The sequence below is a fragment of the Fringilla coelebs genome, assembly GCF_963513975.1.
Source record: "Fringilla coelebs genome assembly, chromosome: 3".
Classification (NCBI taxonomy): domain Eukaryota; kingdom Metazoa; phylum Chordata; class Aves; order Passeriformes; family Fringillidae; genus Fringilla; species Fringilla coelebs.
Window position 1 is genome coordinate 68,573,265 of NC_140030.1, and position 25,654 is coordinate 68,598,918.

The 25,654-nt window shown below is 35.7% G+C and overlaps 1 protein-coding gene across 1 annotated transcript in view; it reads right to left on the reverse strand.

Moving 5' to 3' along the window:
* FMN2 (formin 2) overlaps window positions 1-25,654 on the reverse strand; it is a gene marked incomplete at both ends in the record, with an annotated part of 159,221 nt that overhangs the window by 127,749 nt on the left and 5,818 nt on the right. The window contains 2 exons of the mRNA XM_084202637.1: window positions 1,531-1,678; window positions 14,181-14,347. Of these exons, the coding sequence (XP_084058763.1) occupies window positions 1,531-1,678; window positions 14,181-14,347 (315 nt within the window). The remainder of the gene's footprint in view (window positions 1-1,530; window positions 1,679-14,180; window positions 14,348-25,654) is intronic.

Genomic DNA, 25,654 nt, shown 5'->3' on the forward strand with positions numbered 1-25,654 from the left:
TTAATAGATTTAAAATTTATTAGTTTTGTCCTTTTGATAGAAATACACTTCTAAGTGTATCTTTAAATTTCCAAATGTTTTATGTTATCAAAATTCTTCTAGATTTCAGAGAAACTAAACTCTTATTGACTTACACCAACCTCTGCTGGGCTAAAAGCTCAAAATAATTTAATTTGAAATTCACCCTTTTGTTTTTCAAGTGCACAGTATGTTCATAAATAGTGTGATCCCACATCCATTAGGTACTTCTCCCAGCTGAGAAACACAACTCTCATAGATGGCATTGAATTCTACTGCTACATATGGCAGTACTTTCATTGAATGCAGCATAAAACAGGAGATAATGGGTTAAAACCTGGACTAGCTCAACAATCCAGCACTGCAGAGTTCTGCACTCTGAATTGCATCAGTGAGATGGATGCAGAAATGTTTCCTTGATCTCCAGTAGAATTTCTTTGGTAAAAGGCATAGCATTAAACAGAAAAATACAGCAGTATTGCATTTTTTGTTGGCATCACTTGTTTTGCTTGTGAACAGTGAAAAAAGTGATACCAGTAAAATAAAATGTTGCCATGGTAAAAGGTGTCTGTGCAAGAAATAGTTCAGTCATGTTCCAGAGGAAGTGGCAGAGAAGTCCCAAAGAGAAGCAAATCTGAAATTAACTCCACCCAAAGCCTACAAGTAATACTAAGAGATCTGTTGAAATAATGACTTAACTCTTCAACTCTGAGCAATGAAGAGGAGGAGTGGAAAGGAATGAAAAATTTGAGAATACCCAGTGGGTCTCTATGGACAGCATGGGGATGAAGGCAGTCTACAGTTTTGAGAGCTGCTGAATACTAATTAATGGAAAGCAAAGCCTCCAAATACCTGTGGTATTTATGGGTCAACACTACTAACAGAAAACAGGCTGGAAATCATCTTCTAAATTTGTTTGTCAACTACAAGGGAGGGTTTTTTCTCGCTTGGTTTTAATTGTCAGTGTCAAAGCTCTTAAAGAGCATGAAGAAGACTGCAGAAATTCATCTGGTAGCATAACCTCAAAAATTTTAAGGTAAACTGACTTTGTAAACAAGTCCTCATTTTATTTTTTCAGATACATTTTTCCTACCCCTCTGTCAGCACAGGACTGCTGAATCTACAAAGGAATACCTTACACCACTCTAATAACTTTCAGTATAGCACCAGTCAGCTTCTGAAGTTTTCATATTTTTAAGAAGAAAAAAGAACTCATATCTCATAGCTCTGAAGGTATGTATACTGGAAAAGAATAAAGATCACAACACCTGGCAAAATCCATTATTTAACAGATGCCAGGTACACATCTTGGTTGCTAACAAAAAGAATGCATTTTTGGTGAATATTTTTTATTAGATTCATACTAGCTGACATTATTTCTGATGCTAATCCAAGATTATCAAAACCAGGTGTTTGTTAGTAGCTAAAATACTAAGATTATTTTTCAGATTCTAAAACACAGCAGCTTCCTATATCCTATACATTTATCTTCTCTGTATCCAAGAACTGTACCTTCTTCTGAAATTTTGAGCCTTTGTTCTTCATCTGGAGGTTTGGGTGGAGGCCACGCAGATGGAATTCTCCTTGGAAAGCTTCCTTCAATGTAATCTGTTGAATGTGTGGGTTGGCTAACTGCAGCCCAAGTATAAAGCTGGTCTTGCTGTGATTTAAAAAAAAAAACAACAACAGTGGAAAAGTTCATATAGAAAGACAAGGTCAAAATATCTAAGCTTTTGTTTGCAGTACAAATAATTAAACATCCCCTATATCAAGACAGACTTGGTTTTATGCTCTTCAGTCTGATAAATACTTAAGAGAAACCTATATTGAAATAATTATGTTCATTAACAACAGAAAATTAAGCTTTTCATTTTCTACAACCCAACATCATGTTAAAACACAGTTCAGCAGTTTTTTGAGTAAGGAACTCTTTGCCACTTCTTTTCTTACAGTGATAACACATTCTGTCCATCCTGACTGCACTTCGTCGCATACGGCCAGTTTTATGGCTTGGATGGAAATATTTCTCTCCACACCATACATAACTGGTTTGCACCAAACACACAAGCAAGGAAAATGAACAGAATTATTTCAGCAGTAATCAAAATGATATATGTACTCTTTGCAGCCCTATTTTTATCATTTCTATTTTACTATTTTTAGAAAAACAGGTAAAAAGGTGGATTTTCTTTTGGAGTAAGAAACCAACAGCTAAAGGTATTCTTAGTCCTCTGAGTTCCAATCAGATTATATCCTTATTGCTCAACAGCTTTGAGTTTGAACCTATGATTAAAAGTAGGATACAGAGAGCTGCTGATGAAAACTAGGGCAAACTTGTGATTTAGGCTAACAGCAAGATTTTAGATGACCACAATTCAAGTAGCTATTCTTGTGACTACTAGTCTGCATCAACATGTACACCTTGTGATTAAACATTTATAATACTGTAAATTCTATAGAAATCATTCAAAGCACTAGCACAAGTAACCTAGCAAATGATCTGGAAATAGGCAAATATTGTAGCACAAACTAGAAACAAAATTAAGTCACAGGATGAAAATTCAGTCATATAACAGTAATACCTTCTTAAAAAGATGATATTCCATAGACTTCATTCATTCTATTGCCTGAGTAAAAGCTGGTACATATTTCATTTTTAGATTAAAGCTATTTTTTTTAAAATTTGACAGATAATGAACTTTGAAAAGAAATGCAGGAGTAAGAAAAAAATGGTGCTTGCTTTTGGGATAATCGCTATTCTATGTGACTAAGTTTCTACTTGCCTAAAAATAAATTGTTGTAAGACTAAAAATGTTCCTTTGGGAGCAACTTAGTTGGAACAGACAAATGCTGGTAATGAAGTAAAAACCTCTGTTTTACAGAGCGTGCCTCAGTCAGGGTCAAAGGAAACTCATTAAACCTTCCCAGTATGAAAAACATGGCAAAAACCCAGACACGTACATTGACTTTAGATAAAGGTAAAAATAAAGGGATAAAAAGCTTAATAAAAAATAACATCAGGTTCTTTACATAGCCCTGAACTCTGTGATCCTTAAAAAGCCTGTCCATTAGAGTAGCATTACTATGCTACTCTATTTGTACATCTGAAAAGGCTTGATTAATTCAGTCCTTTGAGTCACTTAATTCTTTCCCTTTGTCTATTTCCAGCTTTTTAGAGGATATGTGTTTCTGGGTTTCTGACCCATTTCCAATACTTTTTGAGTAAGGAGGAGAAGGAATCCTACCTGCACATGTTGTGTGAAGAAAAAGTCCTGGATTTTGCTATTAGTCATGTTTCTGCACCATTTAAATCTCAAAAGTACAGAGGAAAATAAGACTTGAAAAAGTAATTGAGAAAAACCAGAACTTTCCTCTTGCCCATTCTACCACCTTTTGCAGTCCAGGGAGCACAGGGAAGAACATGCTCTGTGCAGGGTTAACTGACTAAGCACAGATGACTTTCAACAGGATTACATGTAGGGTTATAGGGCAGTAAAACAAATGACAACTCACTGTAGGTAATGTTGACATAGCATAAATGAGGAGGGCAAACAGTTAAACTGTTCCTGGACATGACATTTCACCATGCCAGTTCTTGAAAGATATAATAGAATAACTTAGCAACAGATCCTTGAAATAAGATTAGTCTACATGAATCAAGATGCATTTAAAAAGAAGAAAGCTCAGAATTATTGTACAGATGGTATACATTATGAAGGTAAGAAAATATGTAGTACCTATGTTCTTGCTGATATAATTTACAGCATATAAAGTATAGCCAGTTATAAATTAAAACATCACACAACTTGATAAAAAAGACTCTTAACCCAGCATGGGAGCTTTGTTTGTGAGTATAAAAGACAATATTTTTTGCTTGCATTGCATTTGAGGGGGATTTCTTTGCTTTCTATTCAATACAGAGAAAGACAATAGACACCTCATAAATTGGAAATTTACAGATGTAAATGTAGGTTTTCAAAAAATGCCAACGGACTTGCACTATAATGAAAGCAGATCCATATAAACAAGGTATTTAACAACAACTACTTTCATATTACTTGCAAGGTTATAAATGCTATTTAAAATATTGAAAACCCTCATGCCCTCGTGACAGAAAGATAGTCTGGATGGCAAGTTGATAGTCCACAAATTACATTTTAAAATGAAAAAGATTAACCCTGTCTCTACTTTCATGCCCTTCAAAAAATACAAATAATTTAAATATCCTAATTCCTATGTACTGAAGCTATGGTCCAAAACCTAATCCTCTTTGTGTTTTGTCTTTAGCTCCTTTTCAGTTAATATACTAACCCACCTCATTTTGCCTCTTAAATCTGATAATGCCATAAATATGCATGGTTTTAAGAACTGCTTGGAGAAAGAAATATGCAATTCTGTGATGCTGAAGTCCTGTTCAAGCAAAAGAAACAAAATAATCAAAAAAAAAACCCCAAAAATCAGATTTGTTTTTATTATTAATAATTAGCAATCATCCATGAACCTAAGATTTCCACATTCAAATTTTTCTCCTTTAATCTTTTCATTTCAGAGGCAATTTTTACTAAATAGCATTGTGCATACAGCCAGTGAATACACTTACCGTGATCAAGTTTTGGATACATCTGGAATTTCCCTTTCAACTTGCTCAGATTCCACTATTTAGTCTTTAAAGCATCTCTTTTGAGGGGAAAAAAAAAAATCACATATGCGTCCTAGTAATGAGTGATCCCAGTCTTATTTATTCAGACTCCTATCTGGAAGCTTCAAGCTGTCTGAGTCCAGTGCACTAACATGATGTCAAGAAGAGTTCTTGTTTCCACACATCCTTACACAGCACTTTCCACTGGTTCTTAAAAGTGCAGAGCATCTGCACATGGGCGAGGCAAACTGCCTGCAGGATCTGATGGTACCTAATCAATATACATTTTACCACTTATAGATGCTAGCACTTAGAATCACAGAGTCAGATCTGTAGTTTAACTCACTCTCTTCCCAGACAGCTCTCAGCATGCACACAGAACAGATTTTTGTTACAACTTTTCATTCTCTAGCTACCACAGTGTTACTCTTCAACTATGTAATAAATTAAATATCCAATATTCACTGCTTGAGCTGGAGATTCTTTCCGGCTCATCTTTAAAAATGGAAATGAATGTTGGAAATTACTCAAAGAAAGGCCCCTAGCAAATGCCATGTGGCTGGTGGACCCAAAAGTAGGGCCATGAGTTAGACCTGCAGCAAACATCAGAAGTCATTCTGGTGGGCCTGGACCTTTCAGAAAACGGGGTCACACGTTTTTCACAAGAGACCAGTTTTTTTCCCTGGGCCACAGATTGAATTACAGATTAATATATCCCTCACTGCAGGAATATAATATGCAACCTTGAATGCATGCTATATTGCTCCTGGAGATATGCAGGTAGTACAACCATCTGCTCAAGGTCGTTTCAGTTTTTAATCAGCTGTTTACCTGCTTCCAGTTCAAAGCACAAAACCAGCCATTGTGAGAAAGGCTTAAAAGATGCACAGGAGATGGAGTTGAAATAGCAATAGGTACATGCACCTTTACCCCAAATGCAAAAGCATGAATTAGCAATGTGAGGATCAAGGGGGAAAAAAATCTTACCAGAAGTATTTAGAAATTCTCAAGGAAAAAAGCCAAAGCAAACTCAGGTGGGAAAGTTGAGGCAGTACAGCAGCACAATGCTCCAATATTGGGTATCAGTAGAGCAGTACCTCTAAATTTACATGAGAGTGCATTGGTACTAACGTGCCTGATGGTTCCTGTATTGAGCCATGATGTAATAGGGCTCTATTTTGCAGTACTATTTTTTTCTTTTAATAATAAACTTGAATTTTTTTTTTTACTAGAACTATAAACATTCAGAGTTATCCTGAAAAGAGAAGAACAGAAGCATTGGCATGTTCTCAGGAAAATATAAATGAGCCAGGAGTAAACACAGGGCAGTGGTTATGAGAAGGTTCCTACTCATCAAGTAATTCTGGATGACATTCTTTCAGGGGCAAGAAGTTGAAGAATTAGGAGAGGAAAAAGTATAACTGCATTTAAGATGTAATGAGATAAACTCATAGAGAAATTCCATTTTATGTTACTTGGCATAAGAAGGGACCAGACTTCACATCCCAGAGGTGTTTTCCAGGCTAAGAGCACCAAAGAGTTTGTCCAAATTTGTAAATCTTGGCATTTAGTCTGTTTCAAGTGAAAGGAATTAATTTTTTTTTTCCATTCAGGAGGTTTAATCATTCTAGTATAGTAAGCATACAGCCTCTAAAATGAAAGAAAGTCAATGCATGTTCTGCACTGCATACAAAGAGTTAATGGTAGAAGCAAGGTTTTAGTTTGAGAAACTAGAGCCAGACTACCTCAAAATGCTCTTATCAGCAGGAGACTGCTTTATTTTAAGCAGCTTTTTAAATAAAGAAATCAATACTTTTAAGAATGGGGAAAGTGGTTTACTTTTTGAGGACAGGTTCAGTAACAAAGCTCTGTCTTGCCACTGACAGAAGCAGAGCAGTGATTAAACACAGTCCTTGAGCTGTGCTGCCTTGGGCTGCACTAGTGAGCACAGATGCTTTCCAAGGCTGAAAACCAGCAAGTCCTTCATAATACTGTAACGTATAGCTGAAGCAGCACTTTATCCTCATGAACTGAATTTGTTACATAAGCATTTTACTTGAGTCAAAGGGGTTTTTTTCTTTTCAGAGAACCAATGTCCCTCAACAATGATGTTAAAAACACTTCAATTGTCAAAAATCATGAAACATTTATTTCCCATTAAATGACTTCAGCCTCCTCACTCAAAGAGAAAAACATGTTTGATCCCATCAAACTTCACTCAGGATTCAACACTATATCCCAGGACAGGCAAAGAAAGCCAATAGCTCTGGAGTTAGAGCTCTCACTGGGAAAGGAAATCAGGAAACTAAATTTCAGATTTCCACATCTATTCTCATTCTCTTACAGTGTTGTCTTCGTCTTCCTGTTCCTCAGTGACTTCTACATTTTTCAGAGCTGAATAGGCTCAACTGATGAACTTAGAGTAAACTTTCCTTGGAAGAAGGATCAGTGGCTAACCTTCAAGAAAACAGGTCAAGACCTAGCTTCTCGACACATCCAACTAGAACACCCACTTGGAAGGCCACATCCCAAAACCACCAGGTGATCAGCTACTACTGACAGGACCTGAGGGTTTGCCTTCTCATTGACTCCTCAGAAAATGTAAGCTAAATCAAGGGTCTTCCTCATCAGGAATTGTTTTCATTTATACTGACACAGTTCTTCCATAAGTTCGGATTCTGAAAAATTTGAATTGCGCTAATCAAACTGCTTCCTTATAAAATTTCTCTATGTGATTTGACAATGTAATTTTTACTATTGTAAAAACTCTCTTTGAAAGATGCAATATATATGAAAATTAAACCCTCAATTTGTTTGCAGTTCCAAGTGGGAAAAGACATCTTTTTATGACTGACATTCTGAAGAAAGAGAACTAACCTACAGAAAATCATAAAATATAAATATCTCTTGAGGTGACAGGCTGACCACCCCCTTCATGATATGCACAATGATAATAAAAAATTTAAAGAGCTGGTGTAAACTTAACATTCAGTATATGACTCTTGAGGCAGTTCTTCAGAACAACAAGCAAGTTATCAAGGTTCATTGCAAAAAAACCCCAAAAACCCTGAAAACCTAGCAACATCCTACACATAAAATATCTAAGTTGAAAGTGCATATAATAGCATCACCACAAGGAAGCAGAACAAAGAAAGAGAAAGAAGAAAAGAGTAAAAGGAGTAGAAGACCTCAGGGCCTGAGCTAACAACAGTAAAATAATTTTTTTTTAAGAATGGAAGCAGGGAAGTAGCATAAGAACAATCCTTCAGCCCAATGATCAACCACCTGTTTGCATTGTGCTACACTCAAGAACATTCAGAATTGCTCACCACAAGAGACAAAGCGTCACTAAGTGTGACTGGGCAATGGAATAGGAGTCATGGGGGATTTGATTTGGCCACAGTAACCTACACTAGAAAGAAAGATTAAGGCAGCAGATTAACCATCTGTTTTCTCTGCTCTAGTCCACAGTTTTCACTTGTTCACTTTTAGTCTTATTTGCTATTGACTCCAATGTCCTGCTCTGATAAATACTGCTCTGAGATGGGACTGCCTTCAGTCTTACATATTATATGCCCAAGCATTGAAAGTATGCTTGAAAAAATGCTGCATGCATTGTTGCCAGCTATGTACTGCAGATTAGAATTAAAGTTCTCCTAGCTGATATCAGTACTTGGGAAAGTTCTTTGGAAACTGATCACTGGTATCTGGTGTCTCGGTCTTCTGAGAAAAGAGTCTATTTACAACCTGTTTTCCTACTAATTTTCAGACTGATATCAGCAGTGCAAATAAATTAAAATTAAGTCAAGCCTTCATGTCACTAATTCCTCTTCCTTCCGACTTGCAAAGTCCCACCATCTGCTCCTACTTGGCAGAAAGAAAGCAGCGTCTTTATTTCCTTAGAAAGCATTTGCATCACCACAGGTGGCCAGGAGATAATAGGAAAACAGCCATTTTTTGCAGGATTTTCCATTCATGCTGTCTCTCTGCTTCCTTGGGGAAGCATTATTTCAGAAACAGATGACAGCCTAGTCAGGCATCATAACTGCAAATGGCACAAGGGGAAGTGCCTATGCCAAACTGTCAAACATGACTGTATAAAGTCACATCATAATACAGCAAAAAAAGATACCATCCAGAAGACTTTATTTAGCCCTTTCATTATAGAACGTGCTGAAACTGTTAATAAATCAAGAAGGCATTAACAGCTGTACTCAACTGAGTAAGAGCATTAAATAGAAGCACTGAAAAGAGAGGCAGTGATATAGCTGAGTCTAAATCAAATGACAAAGAAAGATGAAAGAAGATATTTTTTTGGTGCCACTTGAAAAGTAGTCATTACTGGACCCTTCAGTGTGAACTAGAGATTAGGTTCTTCAAACGAGGAATTCAGTCTGAATATTAAGGTATGCTCAGTTTTCTTCTCAAAAGCACTTACAAAATTATAAAAGAAAGCCCCTATCACAAAATAATTTTTCATTCAGAATTTAGGTTTTTTAAACCTGATGCTCAGAAACAACACAAAGTTATTTGAAAAGCTTCTCAGAAGAAAAGTAGGAAATTGCTATGAAAGAAAAAACTGCCTGTAGCTTAAGACTGGAAAATCTGAAACAGGAAGTCATAATTAGGGACTACACATCTACAGTGTGTGTTAATTGCAACTACTGGATAAAATTCAAACAGCAAGTACTGTCAGTATTTCTTAGAACTGAGATGTTAAAGAAAGTTGCCTCATATTGATAGGAAAATGCTAGCTTCTTCCTTGTTATGAACAGTTTAAATGCTAATGAAAAAATTTATAATTTATACACATTACTGATGACTCTCTGAAGATAGTTATCTTATACCTTTGGTGATTATTAGGAGAGGAGCTAAGCAGATGAGATCTCTACTTATTAAAGACTGTGATCCTCCAAGAGGAAGGAAAAACTTTACTGTTGTTACATTCTAGCCAAAGATGCACCCTGTAGACATGTCAGTTTCAGGATTATTTTACTCTACTAAGATAATATAATGAGGTACCATGCTAAAAAGCTTAAGGCTACAGCTGCAATACATGTAGGAGGATAGGTAGCTCTCACAGTGACAAGTGACAAAGGCCTCAAGCTGCACCAGGAGAGGTTTAGATTGGGTGTACAGTAAGATTACTTCATTGAAAGGGCAGTCAGACTTTTAACAGGCTGCCCAGGGAAGTGGTAGAATTACCATACCTGGAAGTGTTCAAAAGGAATATTGATGTGGCACTTGGGAATATGCTTTAATGGTGAACATGGTGGTGTTGGGGAAAGGTTGGACCTGATGATCTTGGAGGTCTTTGCCAACCTTAACAATTCCATGATTTTATGGTTTATGAATGGAAGACTTTTTCCATTAATGTCTTGCATATCATTCACTCAGAAGATCTTTTGTTTTAATTTGAATCTTTAGAAACCCTCTTGAATAACTCACAACTGCTGAAAAGGGAGATATTTAAAAGGCAATAGGTATTCAAAAGGCAAGCAATTTTTTCAGAGAACCTGCTTTCTGTAGGCTTTTAATAATCTATCTTTCTAAGCTGCCCATTTACTTTCTCAACTTTATTTTTTAGTTAAACTCTGTTTTTATTTTATAAAATACTAGCAGAAGCATGAAAGACTAAAGATAGCCTGATGAGTAAGTTGTCATGACATAAATGAAACAATAATTAGCAGCCTCCCTTGCAAATGGGAAACTAGCAGTGAGGGCAGCGTATGTCTAGACAGAGAACCTGCCACTGAACATTTACTTACTCTTTAAGATGCTCTTTACGTTGTAAGAGTAGGTAGGAAGAGCTATAACAAAAGCTTCCACTGCTTCTTAACAACCAAATTTTAAAAACACCAACCAATGTCTATTTATGTTACTTTTAAAGCTTTGTTCAACTTGTATTTTTCAGACTAATCTTTTGTTCTGGGCAACTGCCATCAGCTGTTACAAAAGAAATTAATGATAAAACAGGCCAAGATTGAACATGCAAGTTTTCTCATAAGTTCTTAAAACAGTTCTAAAATTTCTGTCTTTTGGGCTAATTTGACAAAAGTTCAGAGATACTTTATGAACATGCCATCTCCAATCATCATTAAAAGACCTGAGTAATATAAAAGCCTTTGGAAACTGGACACTATCCTCAGCATAAATGTGGTGACAGCTGCTGATTCTCTGAGGATTTGTGCTCTAATTTGGCATCTGTTGCTCCTTCATGCTTTCCATGTATGAAAAAATGCCTAAGCATCACATCCACAAACCATAGTGTACATCAGAGACACAGGTGCCAAGAATTTAAATTAAACTGAATTCTAGGAGGCATTCTAAAACTAGCCCAAGAAACTAAAAGCTGTGAAAGTTGTCTTTACTTTTAATGCACTGCTTACTTGCAGCCAGACAAAAGGGAAGAGAAAGAAATAAGATCCAAAAAGAAATCAAAAAATAGGGTTTGTACTATTTTTAATAGCCTGCACTGAAGCCTGGAATATCTTAGGACTAAAAAAGCAAACCAGATCTCTTGCATTACTGAGAAAACAGACACAAGATTTGGATAAACATTTCTAAGACAGGGAGAAGTAGAGGTGACCAGCAGGCATGAAAAATAAAGAAAATGAGAATATAATCAAAATGTGCAATTGCAAACATTTCAAGATATTTCAGCATTAGCCATGTTAAATTAAATTCACTAGAGGCCATCCAGAAAAGGGCATCAGAGGGAGAGAATAAGACTTTTAAATAATCTTTTTATATTAATTTAAAGCCATGAGCAATAGATCATAGATGAACAAAACGTACTGAATTGTTTTCATAAACTGTAACCTAACCTCCTCAAAAAATCAAGGCTGTGGGACCACACTTAAGCAAGAAGGGAATAATGGATTTTATTCAATTTTTAAAAAATAGTACTTTAAAGTTCAGAAATACAAGAGGTAAGTCACAAAAGGAAAAAAGGATTCAAAGATGGGTTTCAGTGGAAAACATGTTGGAAATTCTGAAAGAAAAAAAAAATATATATTCTCAAAGAGTGACCTAAGAGACTTTACAAACACCAGACTAAGATGAAAATAAAGATTGCCAGAGAAGTAACAGTAAGGAACAGGCAAGCACCATGGCTTCATGAAGAGGGGAGGAATGCCAACAAGGTGGCAGGGAGCAGGACAGGGCTACAGGAGCTTAAGTGATGGCAGTTTCAGCTAAGTGAAAAGGACATCGGCCAAACTGGGGGAAATCCAACCCTGAACTAGGGGTCTGATGAACTCAGAGATGAACTAAGAATATGGGTCTGGCTCTGCTCCTAATTTTGGAGTAAGGTCAAAGAAGATGTACCTCTTAATTTTAGATGGGTGAAATTTAGGCATTAACGCTAGTCCTTAATTAAGTCCTGATTCATAAGTCTTTAAAATAAGCTGTTAGGTCAACATTAAAGTTTTTCTCTAATGAATTTAAAAAATGCAAACAAACAAGAAAAATGTGAATAGGAAAAAAAGCCCAAAGTACACACGTGGAGAGAGATGCAAGAGAGGTGCAAGAGAGGACACGACTAACCTTTTAAAGTAATATTCAGCATCACCATAATCTTTTCAAGATAAATTTTTAAATGTTTCATTCCCTAACATAAAAATTAGCATTTATTCCTGTAAAAAAACTTTAAATTTACTCTAAGAAGCAAAATTGCAGCCTTTACAATTTATACTGCAAAATCTAGATATTTTTGTTTCGGAGAACGTGCAATGAATAAACTGATAGGTGTTCCTGTACTGTCCTTGGTCACCAAGGCTGGAGTAGAGATATATTCCAAAACTCAGCATCAGCAGCTCCCAGCTCTGCACCACTTGGAATTCAATTATGGAGATCTGCTGTTCAAGACAGCTGCATGCTCCTTTGAAGTACGGCAAACTACTGGTTAGATAACAGGGCTGTACACCACTTTTGATATTGTTTTACCAGGACAGGAGTGCGATCTATTTAGGGGATTTATACAGAAAAATAGTCACAGAAACTGTGACATTTGTGGCTTACTGATAGACTGAGTCACATTAAGATCACTGCTAATCCAGCTACATCTTAAATTCCTGACCTTGGCAGATGGTTGACGTGGCACTCAGCTACTGCTATGTCCCTCCTTTTGGATGTGTTAAGCAAAAGATAACTAAAGTATCTCTTACTCAGAAAAAGCATGGTAAATCAGTTTAAAAGAGTCTTTTCTGTTTATTTGTAAACTTTGAATTTGAGAAAAAATCTATTTAGAATGCAAGAGAAGCTTTTTAAAAATGTGGCATTCGATAATCTATAGGAAATTGCTGAATATATGGCAACAGCAGGAGAGTGGAAAACACTACCGACTCTTTTAAACAACCTGAAAAATAAGAAACTTGTCTTTTCCAGTAACTTTTATGAGTATATTTAACCACAAGCACTTTCAAATGCTGTGTGACTTTAGGTTGCCTGAGTAACCTCAGTTTTATAGTTAAACTTCATTTTACAATGAATTTCAAAAAGCAGTTAAAAAAAAGTTTCAAATGTTGCGTCTTAAAGTAACACCAAAGCCAAAACAGAAACGTGTAATATTGTTAGAGAACTTTGTAGATAAACTGGGTTATTTAGGAATGCTTGTATAAGAATTCAGTGGGAAAAAAATTATTCTCCCAGTTATCCCTTTTCCAGTTGCGTTAAACTATTCTTCAGGAAATATTTAAAGAGTTAAGTAGTAACCATCTTCTCATATCTATGCCAATCCTTTTTTGAGTGTTTGTAACCAAGCTTCAGCATAGTGTGCAGAGTAGAGATGATCTTAACTATATCAGCAAGACATTAAGTAGATTAATTAATATTTGTATACTATTTTGAAGTTAATTAGTCAAGAGAAAAACCCTAATTATCTTTAGCCACATAAAACGGTACGAAGGGCCATGGGTTACAACAAGATGATGCTAATTTTGAATTAATTATCCAAGAGAAAGGAAAAGTATGTAAGGTTATGTCTACACCCAGGTTTGTAACAGTAGGCAAACACCTGGCCAGATAGCCCACAGGTACAGGTCACACTATTGCTGGAATGGCAGCATATTTGCATTGACCCCTGCACTATTTTGTATCAAAAATTTTTTCAGGGAAAAAAACCCAAAAACAACCTAGCATAGACATCTAGTTTGCGTTCTGCGAAATTTTGCAACATGCTGCCTACTGGTTTTCCTTTGATTTACATTTTTTGGTGAAGCAGATATTGATGGAAATCTTGGTAGTCATACAGAGTGCTTTGATTCAAAGAAGACAACAATGAAAACCGCAAATAAAGAACAGACTAAGATGTGACTTTAAAAGTTATGAAATCAAGTTCTAGGAGAACATGCTTATGTGGATACAAAGGCGTACATAGCTTAGCCACGAAAAATACCTGGTCAGTCTCCTGAGGGCAACTTTCATTAAAACAACAAACCAAATTCTTTCAGAAGGGATAAACTATTAGAAAACCATGTCCTGGTTCACAAAAGAGACAAAAGACAACTTTTTCAGTACTTACATCAAACGTGGGTGTGCTTTGCTTGGCACTCTGGTTACATGGCTCTCTGAAGCAGTCAGTGAATGGAAGCAAGAGACCCATTGCAATAATGCGAGAACAGAGCTTTTCTGCTTCTTCTTGTGGTGCATTTTCCTGCTGGCTGAAGAGCTTTTCCAGCAGAGTTCGTCCTGCCAAGGTGATGAGAGTGCAATAAGAATTTGTAGCTACACACAGGACATGAGTATTTAGGCATTACAATGTGTATTGAAAACCTGAATTATTAGAAGTAAAAAATATTAAATAACAAAAATATTCATAAGAATTGTATCTGATAGTAAGTATTTAATATAAAATATTTCTACATAATGATTGTAAGTGCTCTGGAACCTGATTAATCAGGATCAAGAAAATTCTCAAGAAAATATATGCATATATTATAATGTGCCAGCTGCATTGTGAAGTAGGAACAAGAAACTATGAGTTGTTATTGTAGCATCAATTTCCTATAAGATTTTTCTGAAGGGAAAATTCAGGATATTAGCAAGAGATGAAACAATTTCTTCCAAAGATGCCACACCAAGTTAATACAGAGTTTAGGCTGTCAACTCCTGGAATGAGCCCTTGTTTTTTGAATCATAAAATTGTTATAGTCTTTGAGAAATTTTGCTGTGTTTCTTTGGAGAAACTCTCAATTAAAGAATAGTAACAAAAACCCCTTATAATTATTCTGTGTAAATCTGTATTGTATACGGCTCCAGAGTGGTGGAGTGCTCCAAACTAAAACGCAGTGTCACAAGCAGCAATTCAGAGAAGTGAAGCTTATAAAGAGCAAGAGGATACTTATTCCTCTTATAGAGGCAGACTTCATGATCAAAGTGTTTTCTTTTATTATCCAACCAGAAAATGAAAGGAAAGCATATGTTATATAATATATAGGAGGAGAAAAATCTTAGTGGTTTGAAATATGACAATGCTTTGTGAGTTTAGCCAGAAATAGACTATAAAAATAGTTACATACAAAGGTTGCAGTAAAATCTACATTGTAAGAATATTAAGTTGCTTAAACTCTAAAATGTGAGATGCAAAAAGATGCCAAAGTTCAGATTCACATGATATGGATAAATAGATCTACTGAAAGGGAAAAGATAAATGGACTAATAAAGTTAATTTCATGTTTGAGTATAAACTAGCTGGGAATATAGCTTGTACCTAAATAAGTTTTTATAGCCTGTTTTTTCCACCCATTCATTCAAAGCCAAAGGTATTTAAAAAAACCAAACAAAAACTAATACTGTGTTAAGAAAGCATTTTAGTATAATTTAGCATAATAAAAATAATATTGATAATTAATTCTACTGGTTTTTACGTGTGAGATTTCTGACTGAACATTAACTTTATTCAAAATGTAAAATTTCCCAGGCTTTCTGAACATACTAAAATGGTTTTTCTTTTAAACATCTGGAAGCAATTTTAAAAGGATTCTCTAAGTCACATTTGGCTAGAAGTCTCTGTAAATTTCAATTTCATGTGGCAATACACTCTAAAATAAACAATGCATTAAAATGTTGGAAGCTGTTCCTAAGATTTTCTTCTCTACATCTAAAGATCTGATAATTATCTGATTATTAGTCCAAGTGTGCTAGACCTTTATTAGACAAAATACAATACTTTCAAGGGAATAAAACAGGAGATAAGCTATGAGATAAACTTGTTCAAGACATAAATTTTGTTACGTTTGCCAGTTAGTTTGCCTCTGTTCCTTGGCTGCACCACCTCAAATGCAATGCCAACAAAAGTGCTTATTCAACATATCCCTATATTAGAGTTCAGCTGCTAATTCTTTGAAATAATTTATTAGTTCAAGACATCTTTCTTGCTGACCACAGAGGATCACTTTGCTCACACACAAAAAGAAAGAATTATACAAGAAAATGACACAATTCTGCATGCTATGTGATATATTGAAATGCTACCCGTGACTACTAAATGTGAGACTTGATAGATTTCCTTTTCTTTCCCCCCCTGGACATGTCAACATTTAAATAATCTTGTCATGTTTAGAGAGTCTTCTCCTGCATATTCAGAACCAGAATAGCCCCTTCCTTTTGCTTTGACCTAATTAGCAGGAAAAATATCTGTAAATTACAAAACAGGATATGTACCTTTCCCCCTGTTAATTCACTCAATCATTTGCTAGTTTTTATAGCATTTGAATGTCTTGCTCAAGTTCAAATACATTGTTCAGAATCTTAATTGCTATTCAATTGGGGTTTGATTTTCATAGAATTTTTAACTATTTTGTAAAAAACTTTATTATTCAAACAACAGAAAATAAGTATACATGTAAAAAAATCATTAACAAATTTAATTAATTCAGATTATGGTAAGAGAAATGATATAATTTTGCCCACCTGAGCATTACATAATCTTGGAATAAATAAGATAGCAAAAATTATTTAATTATATTAGCAACTACTTCTTAACCTAGAAGAACCAAAAATTTTTTTTAAACTGATTTCAGGCCTAATTTCAGTCAACTACAAGATTTTGACCAAAATTTTACATTGTTAGTTTATAAATAAAAGGCAGCAGCAACAGCTTTTGTCCTCAGACACCTTAATCATTTATGAGGTAATTACATGAAGTAATACATTCTGGAGGTGAAGAGGTTTGCAAATAATCTGGAATAATTAAATTATGAATAATTTTATAAGTATCAGATGAATGGCTGATTTCTGCTATGAGTTTAAATAGAATGGCAAAAAATTTCTCTTGACTGCCTTTACCTGCCATGAAAATGGTCAAAATTAAAACCAAGGTCTCTGAGATCTCTTTTTTTCCCCCTAAGAGGTTAAATTACCTCTGTTCATGTTTAAAACAATTCTTCCTAGAAATCCAGGGTCATGAAGTTCTTGAACCCAATTCTTTCCTTTTCCCTAATTATTTTGGCAAGGTGTGGGAAGCATACTAAATTTAGAATTAGAAAGAACTTCAGCTTTAGATCAAATAAGTATTCTGAGGACCCTGCCAAAAATCTTCAGCAAGTAAGATGACTATAAACTCAGAAGATATTTTTCTAGGAGCTTAGAATAACTTATTAGACCCCAGTAAGGGATAAAAAGACTTTCATTTTTCTTCTGTTGCAAAGGATTACACAATTAATAAACTAAGAAATTGAGAACGTGAGTTTGGAAGTATGGGGTATTCTGGACTTCTGTGTATATTTTGTTATAATTTTGCTACTGTGACTCAGCCAGAATTTTCTGGCTCATCTTCCAAGTTCCTTGTTCTCCACCTCTATATGACCTGCCTCTTTCTCCCTGCCATCTCCCATGGAGATGAAGCACTATTGATCTCGTCTCCTCCACTATGACACAACGGGTCCTCGTCCAATCCCTATGATCAGAAATTGGACATCACTGTTCACGAAAGCCATCCCTGTAGAATATGTCATCTATTCACTACTGAATAGAATCTATTCCCATGTTCCAGTATGGTTTCCATTCATACTGTCTCCCTGTATGAAAAATGTGGGTAAAAGAGTGTTCAGTATTGTCCACAGAGAAATACAAGCAAATCGTGACTCAATTAATTCACCTTATAGATCTTTGATATGCACAGAAGACAAGGCTTTTAAAGAGCTGCAAGATGAGCAAGAAGATCCTTAAGAAGCAGCAATATCATAAAAATGTTGTTAGCTTTGAATTTGCTTAGTTATCAAGGGGAGGAAGACACATAAATGGAAGTGAAAAATAGGAAGAAAACTGGAGTAGTTGTACTGATAATCATACTGAAAACATACACACTGAGGCACTGTGCTGCTGCAGAGCTTGCAATAATTCTTCCTTGAGGATCTTGCTGTTATAGCCTCACATTTATCTTTAAAGGTGTTCTTCTATCCTCCTTACACTGGATTTGCAAAAGCCCAGGAGCACAGCTGGCAGTGAGCGCCAGTTGGGACTAATGACCAAAATGAGTTACACTCCAAAAGCTCCCCCTTCTGCCAGTCTCAGTGATTGTCTCTCCAAAAAACCAGAGCACTACACCACACTTTCACCATTAACACAGCAGTTGCATCAGTACATCTTAACCTACACACACACTGCAGACAAGACTTTCTATTTTATTCTTCCCAATGCAGAGTGAATGGCTTCAGAATGACACCAGTTCTGAGCACCCTACTCAGTCACCTCAAGAGCTGGCATGACTTATGCACATACTGCTCACATCCTCAAAAGCTGAAATCCGCTTGCTTCTTTTCCCCAGTTTACTCCTTCTTTTGTCCATTTTAGTAAGATCAGAAATGCTCACACAGCAAAGTGATTTCATAAGCTTTGAAGCCAAATGTGCCATAGGCCTTGCTCTATTTTTGGGAAACAGTACAGGAAATAAAGGAAAAGGAAGAAGAAATAGACAGAATGGTGAATTTCCATTTACAATATTTTCTTTTAGTCTTGCAAAATGTAAAAAGACAATTGCAGTCTTCTTACAGTTTCTCATTTAGAAAGAATTTCAATTATGAAAGTAGTTTTATAAACAAAGAATAACAACAAACAAAAAACTTCAAACTAAAAAGACAGAGAGGAAATAGGAGGGGGAAAAAAGGAGCTGCATTCAAAAGTTGAGAAGCACTGTGCTTCAGCTATCTGCTCTTCCATATTAGTCTAAATCAGTCCTTGATTCCAATTCTTTTTCTATCTCCTTTTCTATGTATGCTGGCAGCAAGGTGGCAGCTAGCTCAGGCCTCTGTCATCTGGCAAAGCAGCTGAACAGTGCAGCACCAAACATGCCCCAGAATGCCAGAAGTGAACAAACATGTCAGAGAATCAAAAATACTGCAAAGATGTTCATATTTTTAGCTGAGGTAGCAATTGCAACTACATGCAATTTCTTAAATATTTTTCAGTACATATTCACCCATTCATTGTATTCACTCAAACTATACAGCAAAAGCTTAATGAATAATTTTTCACGGCAAATCGGTTACATTCCATTTTCACCTTTTTGCTATTCAATGTACTTTACCAGGTCTCAAATATTTCAAGCACAACAATATTTTACATATAAAATTATTACTTCAATGACAAAAAAGTATTAAAACTCTTAAATGTTTTTATTTCATTTCACAATCTTTTCAAATTTCCAGTTTTTCAGCTAACCTATACCACTCAGCCTAAATATTGTGCAACACATGACTGCTGAGAAAGGAGAGGTTTTCCAAGATGCACATGAAACCTGGGAATGTGCAGAATGAAAACAGAAATTAGTATTCTTGCCAACTTTTCTTCAAATGATAAGTCCAAGTACTGCATAAGTGCATATTAAATATGCATTTGCAGTATAAAAGCAGCAATTTAATTTTGTTTGTTGTTTGCCTGAAGACTGACCTGGGAGATTACACCCAAAATTCCAGGATTAGAAACTTCATTTATTGTTCTTTTTCACTGTAGAGTTTCTAATCCTCTTCTGATTTAGATTGGTAAACTGTTCTAGATTTCTCATCCTGTGAGGTAGCTTTAGCTGTTCTGTTTTCTGTTTTTTTTTCTTTTTTAATTTTTTTTTAAGGGATTGAATTTTTATTGACAGATACTTTTCTAAATTCATGTGACGTATTTCTGACAGCCTGATTACATAAATCATGGAAAACCTAGTAAGTAACAGTCCTCCACACAATATTGTTTCATAACAAAAAGAAAAAAAACCCTTCAGCTTTAAATAAACACAAAATAAAATACGTTTTAAGTCTATAATTTCTAGGCAACATAAACTTTAAATATAACGAAATTGGTCAAGGTCTAGGGTTAGGGCACACGTTGCTCTAATACTGTCAAACATATTTCATTTTGTTCTTAATATCTGTGTAGTAGTTGATCTCTGCTTTCTCTGATTGTATAAAAGCCTATGTTGCTAAGGGGAAAAAATCACACAGATGTTATATATTGATATCTTTATATATTTATACTGTATATTATCATATTATATATAAAATATTATTTCTTCATATTTATATATTATATTTTAGTATTTCAGACATTAATAAAATTAGGGATATGCGGAAATATCAAAGAAGGTTGTCCTTCCTTCTCTGATGTTCTGCCTCCAGATTTCCTGGCTATGTTCATATGGATGGTATGAACTAAACCCACACATCATCTTAAATTCAGAAGTCAAAGTAGAAAGCCTGTCTAAGCCTGAGAATTATGAAAAAGACATATGAACATCATCTCCCTTATTCCCACAGTTTTATATGGCTGCCTACACACAGTTTCAAAGTCAGAAGTATCTATTTATTAAATTAGAGAGAATAATGTATTGATTGGATAGATTCATAGCCTATTCAAACAACTAGAATAAAACTATCAATTAGTTTTACTTTTCTCAGTCCTGTGCTTGATTATCACTGTAAACACTATGCTTTACTTTTGCCAGCTTGTCTGAATTTCTTGGCATCTCAACCTTGCTCCTTTTACAATGTCCTATCTCTCATAGTATCTTTGTTTAGTAGTAAAAACTTTCCATGTAACTCTTCACTAGCTCTAAGGATAAGACCAGAGTACATCAGCCCCTGTGCAACTCAACCAAGTATTTTTTTTCCTTTATTTTAGCCTTACATTTGTCTCTAAAAATTTAAACAGGCTCTGGGTTGGACAAGACAGCTTTAATAAGCATATAAACTGTGAGATTTCAACTCAGCTAAGAATGAGCAACATATTACACAGAAAAAGAAAGAACATCACATAATGCTAATAGCTTCAAGTGCTGGAGACATCCCAAAGAGAGCCAAGGAACAAGTGTTCATGCTCCCTTTTAGAAGCAAGGGCACTAGCTGCCACTGGAAGAAAATCCTGCTCCCAGGTGCACACAGGGCAAAAGTAGCACCTCAGCAAAATGACCCTGAATTTCTTCCAGAAATGCCAGATGGAAAAAGCAGAGATCTGACAAAGTTTAAAAAAAGGATTCTCCAAAATTAAAGGTGAAAATGAGAGAGTACTGAATTAAGGAAGTAAAAATTCACCCTAGAAAGGATGTTACAGTTTTCAAAAAACCCACATCTCCTACTTGATCTATAGTTCTCCTTGACTGATCCAAGCAGCTGTGTTTTAAAACAACCTAGAATATTAAACTATTATTTTATCCATACCTTTTGTTATATGTCATTTGTGCTGACTATGAGATATGACAACACCACTAATTTCAGTGGTCTGTTATAAGATTACTTAAACAGACACCATATTTCCACAAACCATGCTAGAAAGCATGTGAAAATATAATCAATGCAGACCTTCATCCTGATGAATGAAATCCTAGGGTCAGTTTCTAATTTTGAAATTTGTGTCATAATATAGAAAAACAAAAGTAGAATGAAAATTTTACTTGGTAGTGAAAATATCAAGTCCTACAGGTGCTATGGTCAGGACAAAGGTCAGGACACAGGTCTGCTCTTGTGTGAATTATGTAATAAACTTTCCACAGCCTGACTGAGCCCATCCATCACAGCTCTAGGGGGGAGCAGGCCAAAATGACTGTTCTCTGGTGGCAGCGAAGTAACACGGCAGAGTCCCTTATCTAAAACCACCAGGACTTCACTTTGGATAAATGATTTGCAGTGTTACCATTATGTATGGAAATGCAGATGAACACCTTCTTACCACTCTTGTGTTGTGTAAAAAGCAGCTGTAAATAAAATGTTATCAATGTAGTCTTACTGATCTTTGCTAAAACCATGCTGCATTTTGTTGGTTTTCTTTACCCTTTTGTCATATACTCAGCAGTTAATTATATCTTATCATTTCTTCCTTCAAGACTTGTTCCAAAGACTTGCTTGCTACTGCAGTCAAAAACAAGATAAAATTGGCTCGATTATTTGCAATAACAATACCTTACTTTTTATAAAAAGCAGGTATCATAGCTTTGCCATCACCAGAGCTTCAAAATATATTAAAATATTTGTGGTAGACTGTCACAGTGCTTTCAGCATTCTTCCAGATTAGCAAGTCTGTGAAGCACTCAGTCTCCCTAACTCGAACATAAGCTCTTTGAAATTTTGCTTCCATGGTGACTAAGATTTTACACCTTTCCCCCACAGTGAATTTTTTTACATATGACATATGTATAACAGGATAAGCTGAGACAGGATATTAAACTATTCTTTCATCCCTCACTTTTGCTATATATCATTTATGCATGTCATTTAGTGACATATATAGGAAAAAGTAAGAACACCTTTTTCAGAAGTTTTCATACAGTAAAATTCAGAAGCTGAAGATTTTAAAATTATTGTTAAATACCAGACAATTCCTCAATTGTGATATAGCAGTAGCACAGAGTACAAAATGTCTTTCTAAAAAATCAACACCTCCCCCCACCCCAACATTAAATGACATGTCTCCCATCACATGATTTCTCTTCAGGCTCTAATGCAGCATCATTGCAGCTTACAGAGGTGCATTTATAAAGCTTCCCTAATCATACCAATTTATTATGAAGGACAACCTATATGTTTCTGTCTACCAAATCTTTTAGACACCATATGCATCTTTGGCAAATTTCATATTGTGTTTTCCAGGTACTTAGCTTCCTCTCAGCAAGTATTTAATTCTGTCTCTTTACCCTTTTAGTTTCTGTGGTGATTTGTGATGTGAAGGCAGTAGTGTGTGCCAGGTTCTCACAGACTGCTGGAAAGCCACGATGCTTTCTGTCTAGCTCTTTTAAAGTAAGAAGCTCCTCTGATGTCTTTTTGGGCATCTATTACTAACAGCATCTTTTGTCAGTCCAACCTGATACACACTATTCCTTACAATCCAATTTTGTAAAACTTTATTCCTAATGGTTTGACATTTTATTCCACATTCAATACAGCCTGGCCTATCTCTACCTTAGAAGTAGATTCTCAAGTTCAAGCTTGTGCGCTCAAGTAGCCAAAAGTCACAGGACACAACTGAACTCATCCAAACTAGGTGGTCTTTAAAGGGGGACACAAATAACACATTTCCTTCAACCTACTCATTAGCTCCCAGGCACACCTAGCTTTCTGTCCCCTCCATGACCTGTGATCCCAAGGCCTGCTAATCTCCAACTTTAATAGCTGATTTTTAATATTTATCAGGATGTACGAAATCTTTTCTTTCTATCCATAAACAAACAACAGTTAGATGAAGAAAGGGCAAAAGCAGAAAGTTAGAACTACATTCCACAAAAATTAAAAACTAGGCATGCACACCTATGTATTTGTGCAGACATGTTCTTCTAGACTTCATTTGAAGGAAACCTAGAAACACAACTCCCTTGCCATAACAGGGGCTTTACATTCTTCCACTAATGTAATCAAACATTTCCCTTAACGATTTCTCTGCATAAATTATTTCTTGAGTCTTTGCATGACAAAATAGCACTTGGATACACAAACTCTTTTATAAAGGCAATTTTTTTTTTCTTTATAAAAACTCCCTAGTCTTCCATGACTTTTAAGATGTGTTAATGTAGACAGTTATTGCGATACTACAGCATAGATTTCATTTTACAGTGATTTTTTTCCTTATCAGTGCAAGGAAGAAGAAAGGATGGGTGTTTCTTTTTCCCTGGTACATACTATCTCTGCATCTTGAAGGGACATCTGAGACAGATCTTCTCAGCATCAAATGAACTCTAGAATGAAAGGTGCCTTCTGTAATTAGTTCCACAGTAAAGTTATCTGTGTTTTCTCCTGATTCAAATTCACCCGAGGTTCAGAGCTCTGGCATTGCAGATAACTTTTACATAGATCCTGAGACCAAAAAATTCATACTTACACTGACAAATTAGAATGTCTCAAATCTCATTTGTGACAAGGCTTTCCTGCCACTACTTAGCTATATATGTCAAGACGTCAAAAAGATGAACTTGTCAATATTTATCTACCTCTTCTATATTTATGTGTTTACATTTAGCTTTATACACATTAGGGTTTACTTTTACAACTTGAGATGTTTACACACACACTCTCATAACCACTGCTTCTTACTGTTGCAAAATTGGTAACTTAATGGTTCTACTGCTGTGCAGCTACAGATGAAAGAAGTCATGGTCAGTATTTATTTGAGGATAAAACAGGATTTAGCATAAGAAAACATAACTCACTTCCTGGTCAGAAAGCCTAGCTATTTCCATCAGCATGAAGAAAAAATTCTGTACAGCAGCAACATGGAAATAAAAGGAGGTGCAGTCCTTTTTTCACTCAAGGTAAAAAAGCCCACCTTGCTGTCCCTAATTTTCTTTACATGAACTGCAGTGCAGGAATGCAGGAAGCTGCTGTTGCTTAGAGAGGATAGTATCAGCTGAACCCACTTTGCTGCTGTTTCTAAAGCATTTAATGAAATGCAACTGGCCTTCCATTATCATATCAAGAGGCAGGAATGAAGTGACACAATATAAAGTCCTTACATCTGTCCATCACCTTTCTGTCACAGCTTCTTTTTCTTTTGCCCTGTTCCCTTTGTACCAGCTCACCCCATTCCCAAAAAAGATCAACTGCCTGCATAAAAGTAAGTTTCTGGAAACTTGCAGTCCAGCTAAGTGCTACAGAATGATGTTCTTAAATGCATCTAAAAATAACCAGAGCTGCAGTCACCCACACCTACACATATATGGTTCATCACCGCTACTCCTTATGTAAGCTGAAATTTTGGCAGAGGTAGTTCTTAGGGAATACACTTGGCCATATCCTGAGCTTGATTAAAACACTAAACAAACAAAATATCTTGGGTAATTAGTATTTTTGTTGGTTGGTTTTCATCACCAGTGTTCACATTAAAACTTAATCCTTCATATACAGTCAGCTTAAAATATCTCTAGAGTTGCTTTTGAAATCCAAGTTGGTTTTTTTTCCTTAGAACCACATAGGGGAAAAAAAAAGGCTTGTTTCAAGAAATAGGGGTTTTTTGGGGTTGTTTTGCGTTTTTTTCCCCCCCCGCAAATAAGTCCTGCACACAGTTGGTTTTTTGCCTTTTTGGTGTTTTTTTTTTTTTTTAATGGACCAATCATGCCCCAGGCTATTAAAAAGACATGCATATTAAAAAAAAATAATAAAGCACAATTAGATCCAAGAAATATAATCAAACTTATCCTCCACATAATAATTCCCACTGGAATAATCCACTGCTCATTTCACAGAAACTGTCACTGAAGCACACAACACCCTTGAATGGCCAGTTCCAGACAGGAGCCTTGTGTGACGGATATTCTAGTGGTGCTGTGTCTGAGAATCGAGTAGATATGTACACACTTCAGCTATAAATTGTCCCTTTTCCTTTCCCCCTTTGCACCCCAAAAAAGACCACCAGACAACCAAGACCACACAGTCCTACTCCAGACATGTCAGGCTGCCAGTCATGCCTCAGAATGTCAGGCTGCTCAGAATGTGGTTGCCCAACAGATAGAGCCACTCCATCTCATGACCAAACCCTGCTACTCCCAATGAAGTTCCAGATAAAGATCAAAGTATTAATCATGAGATCCCA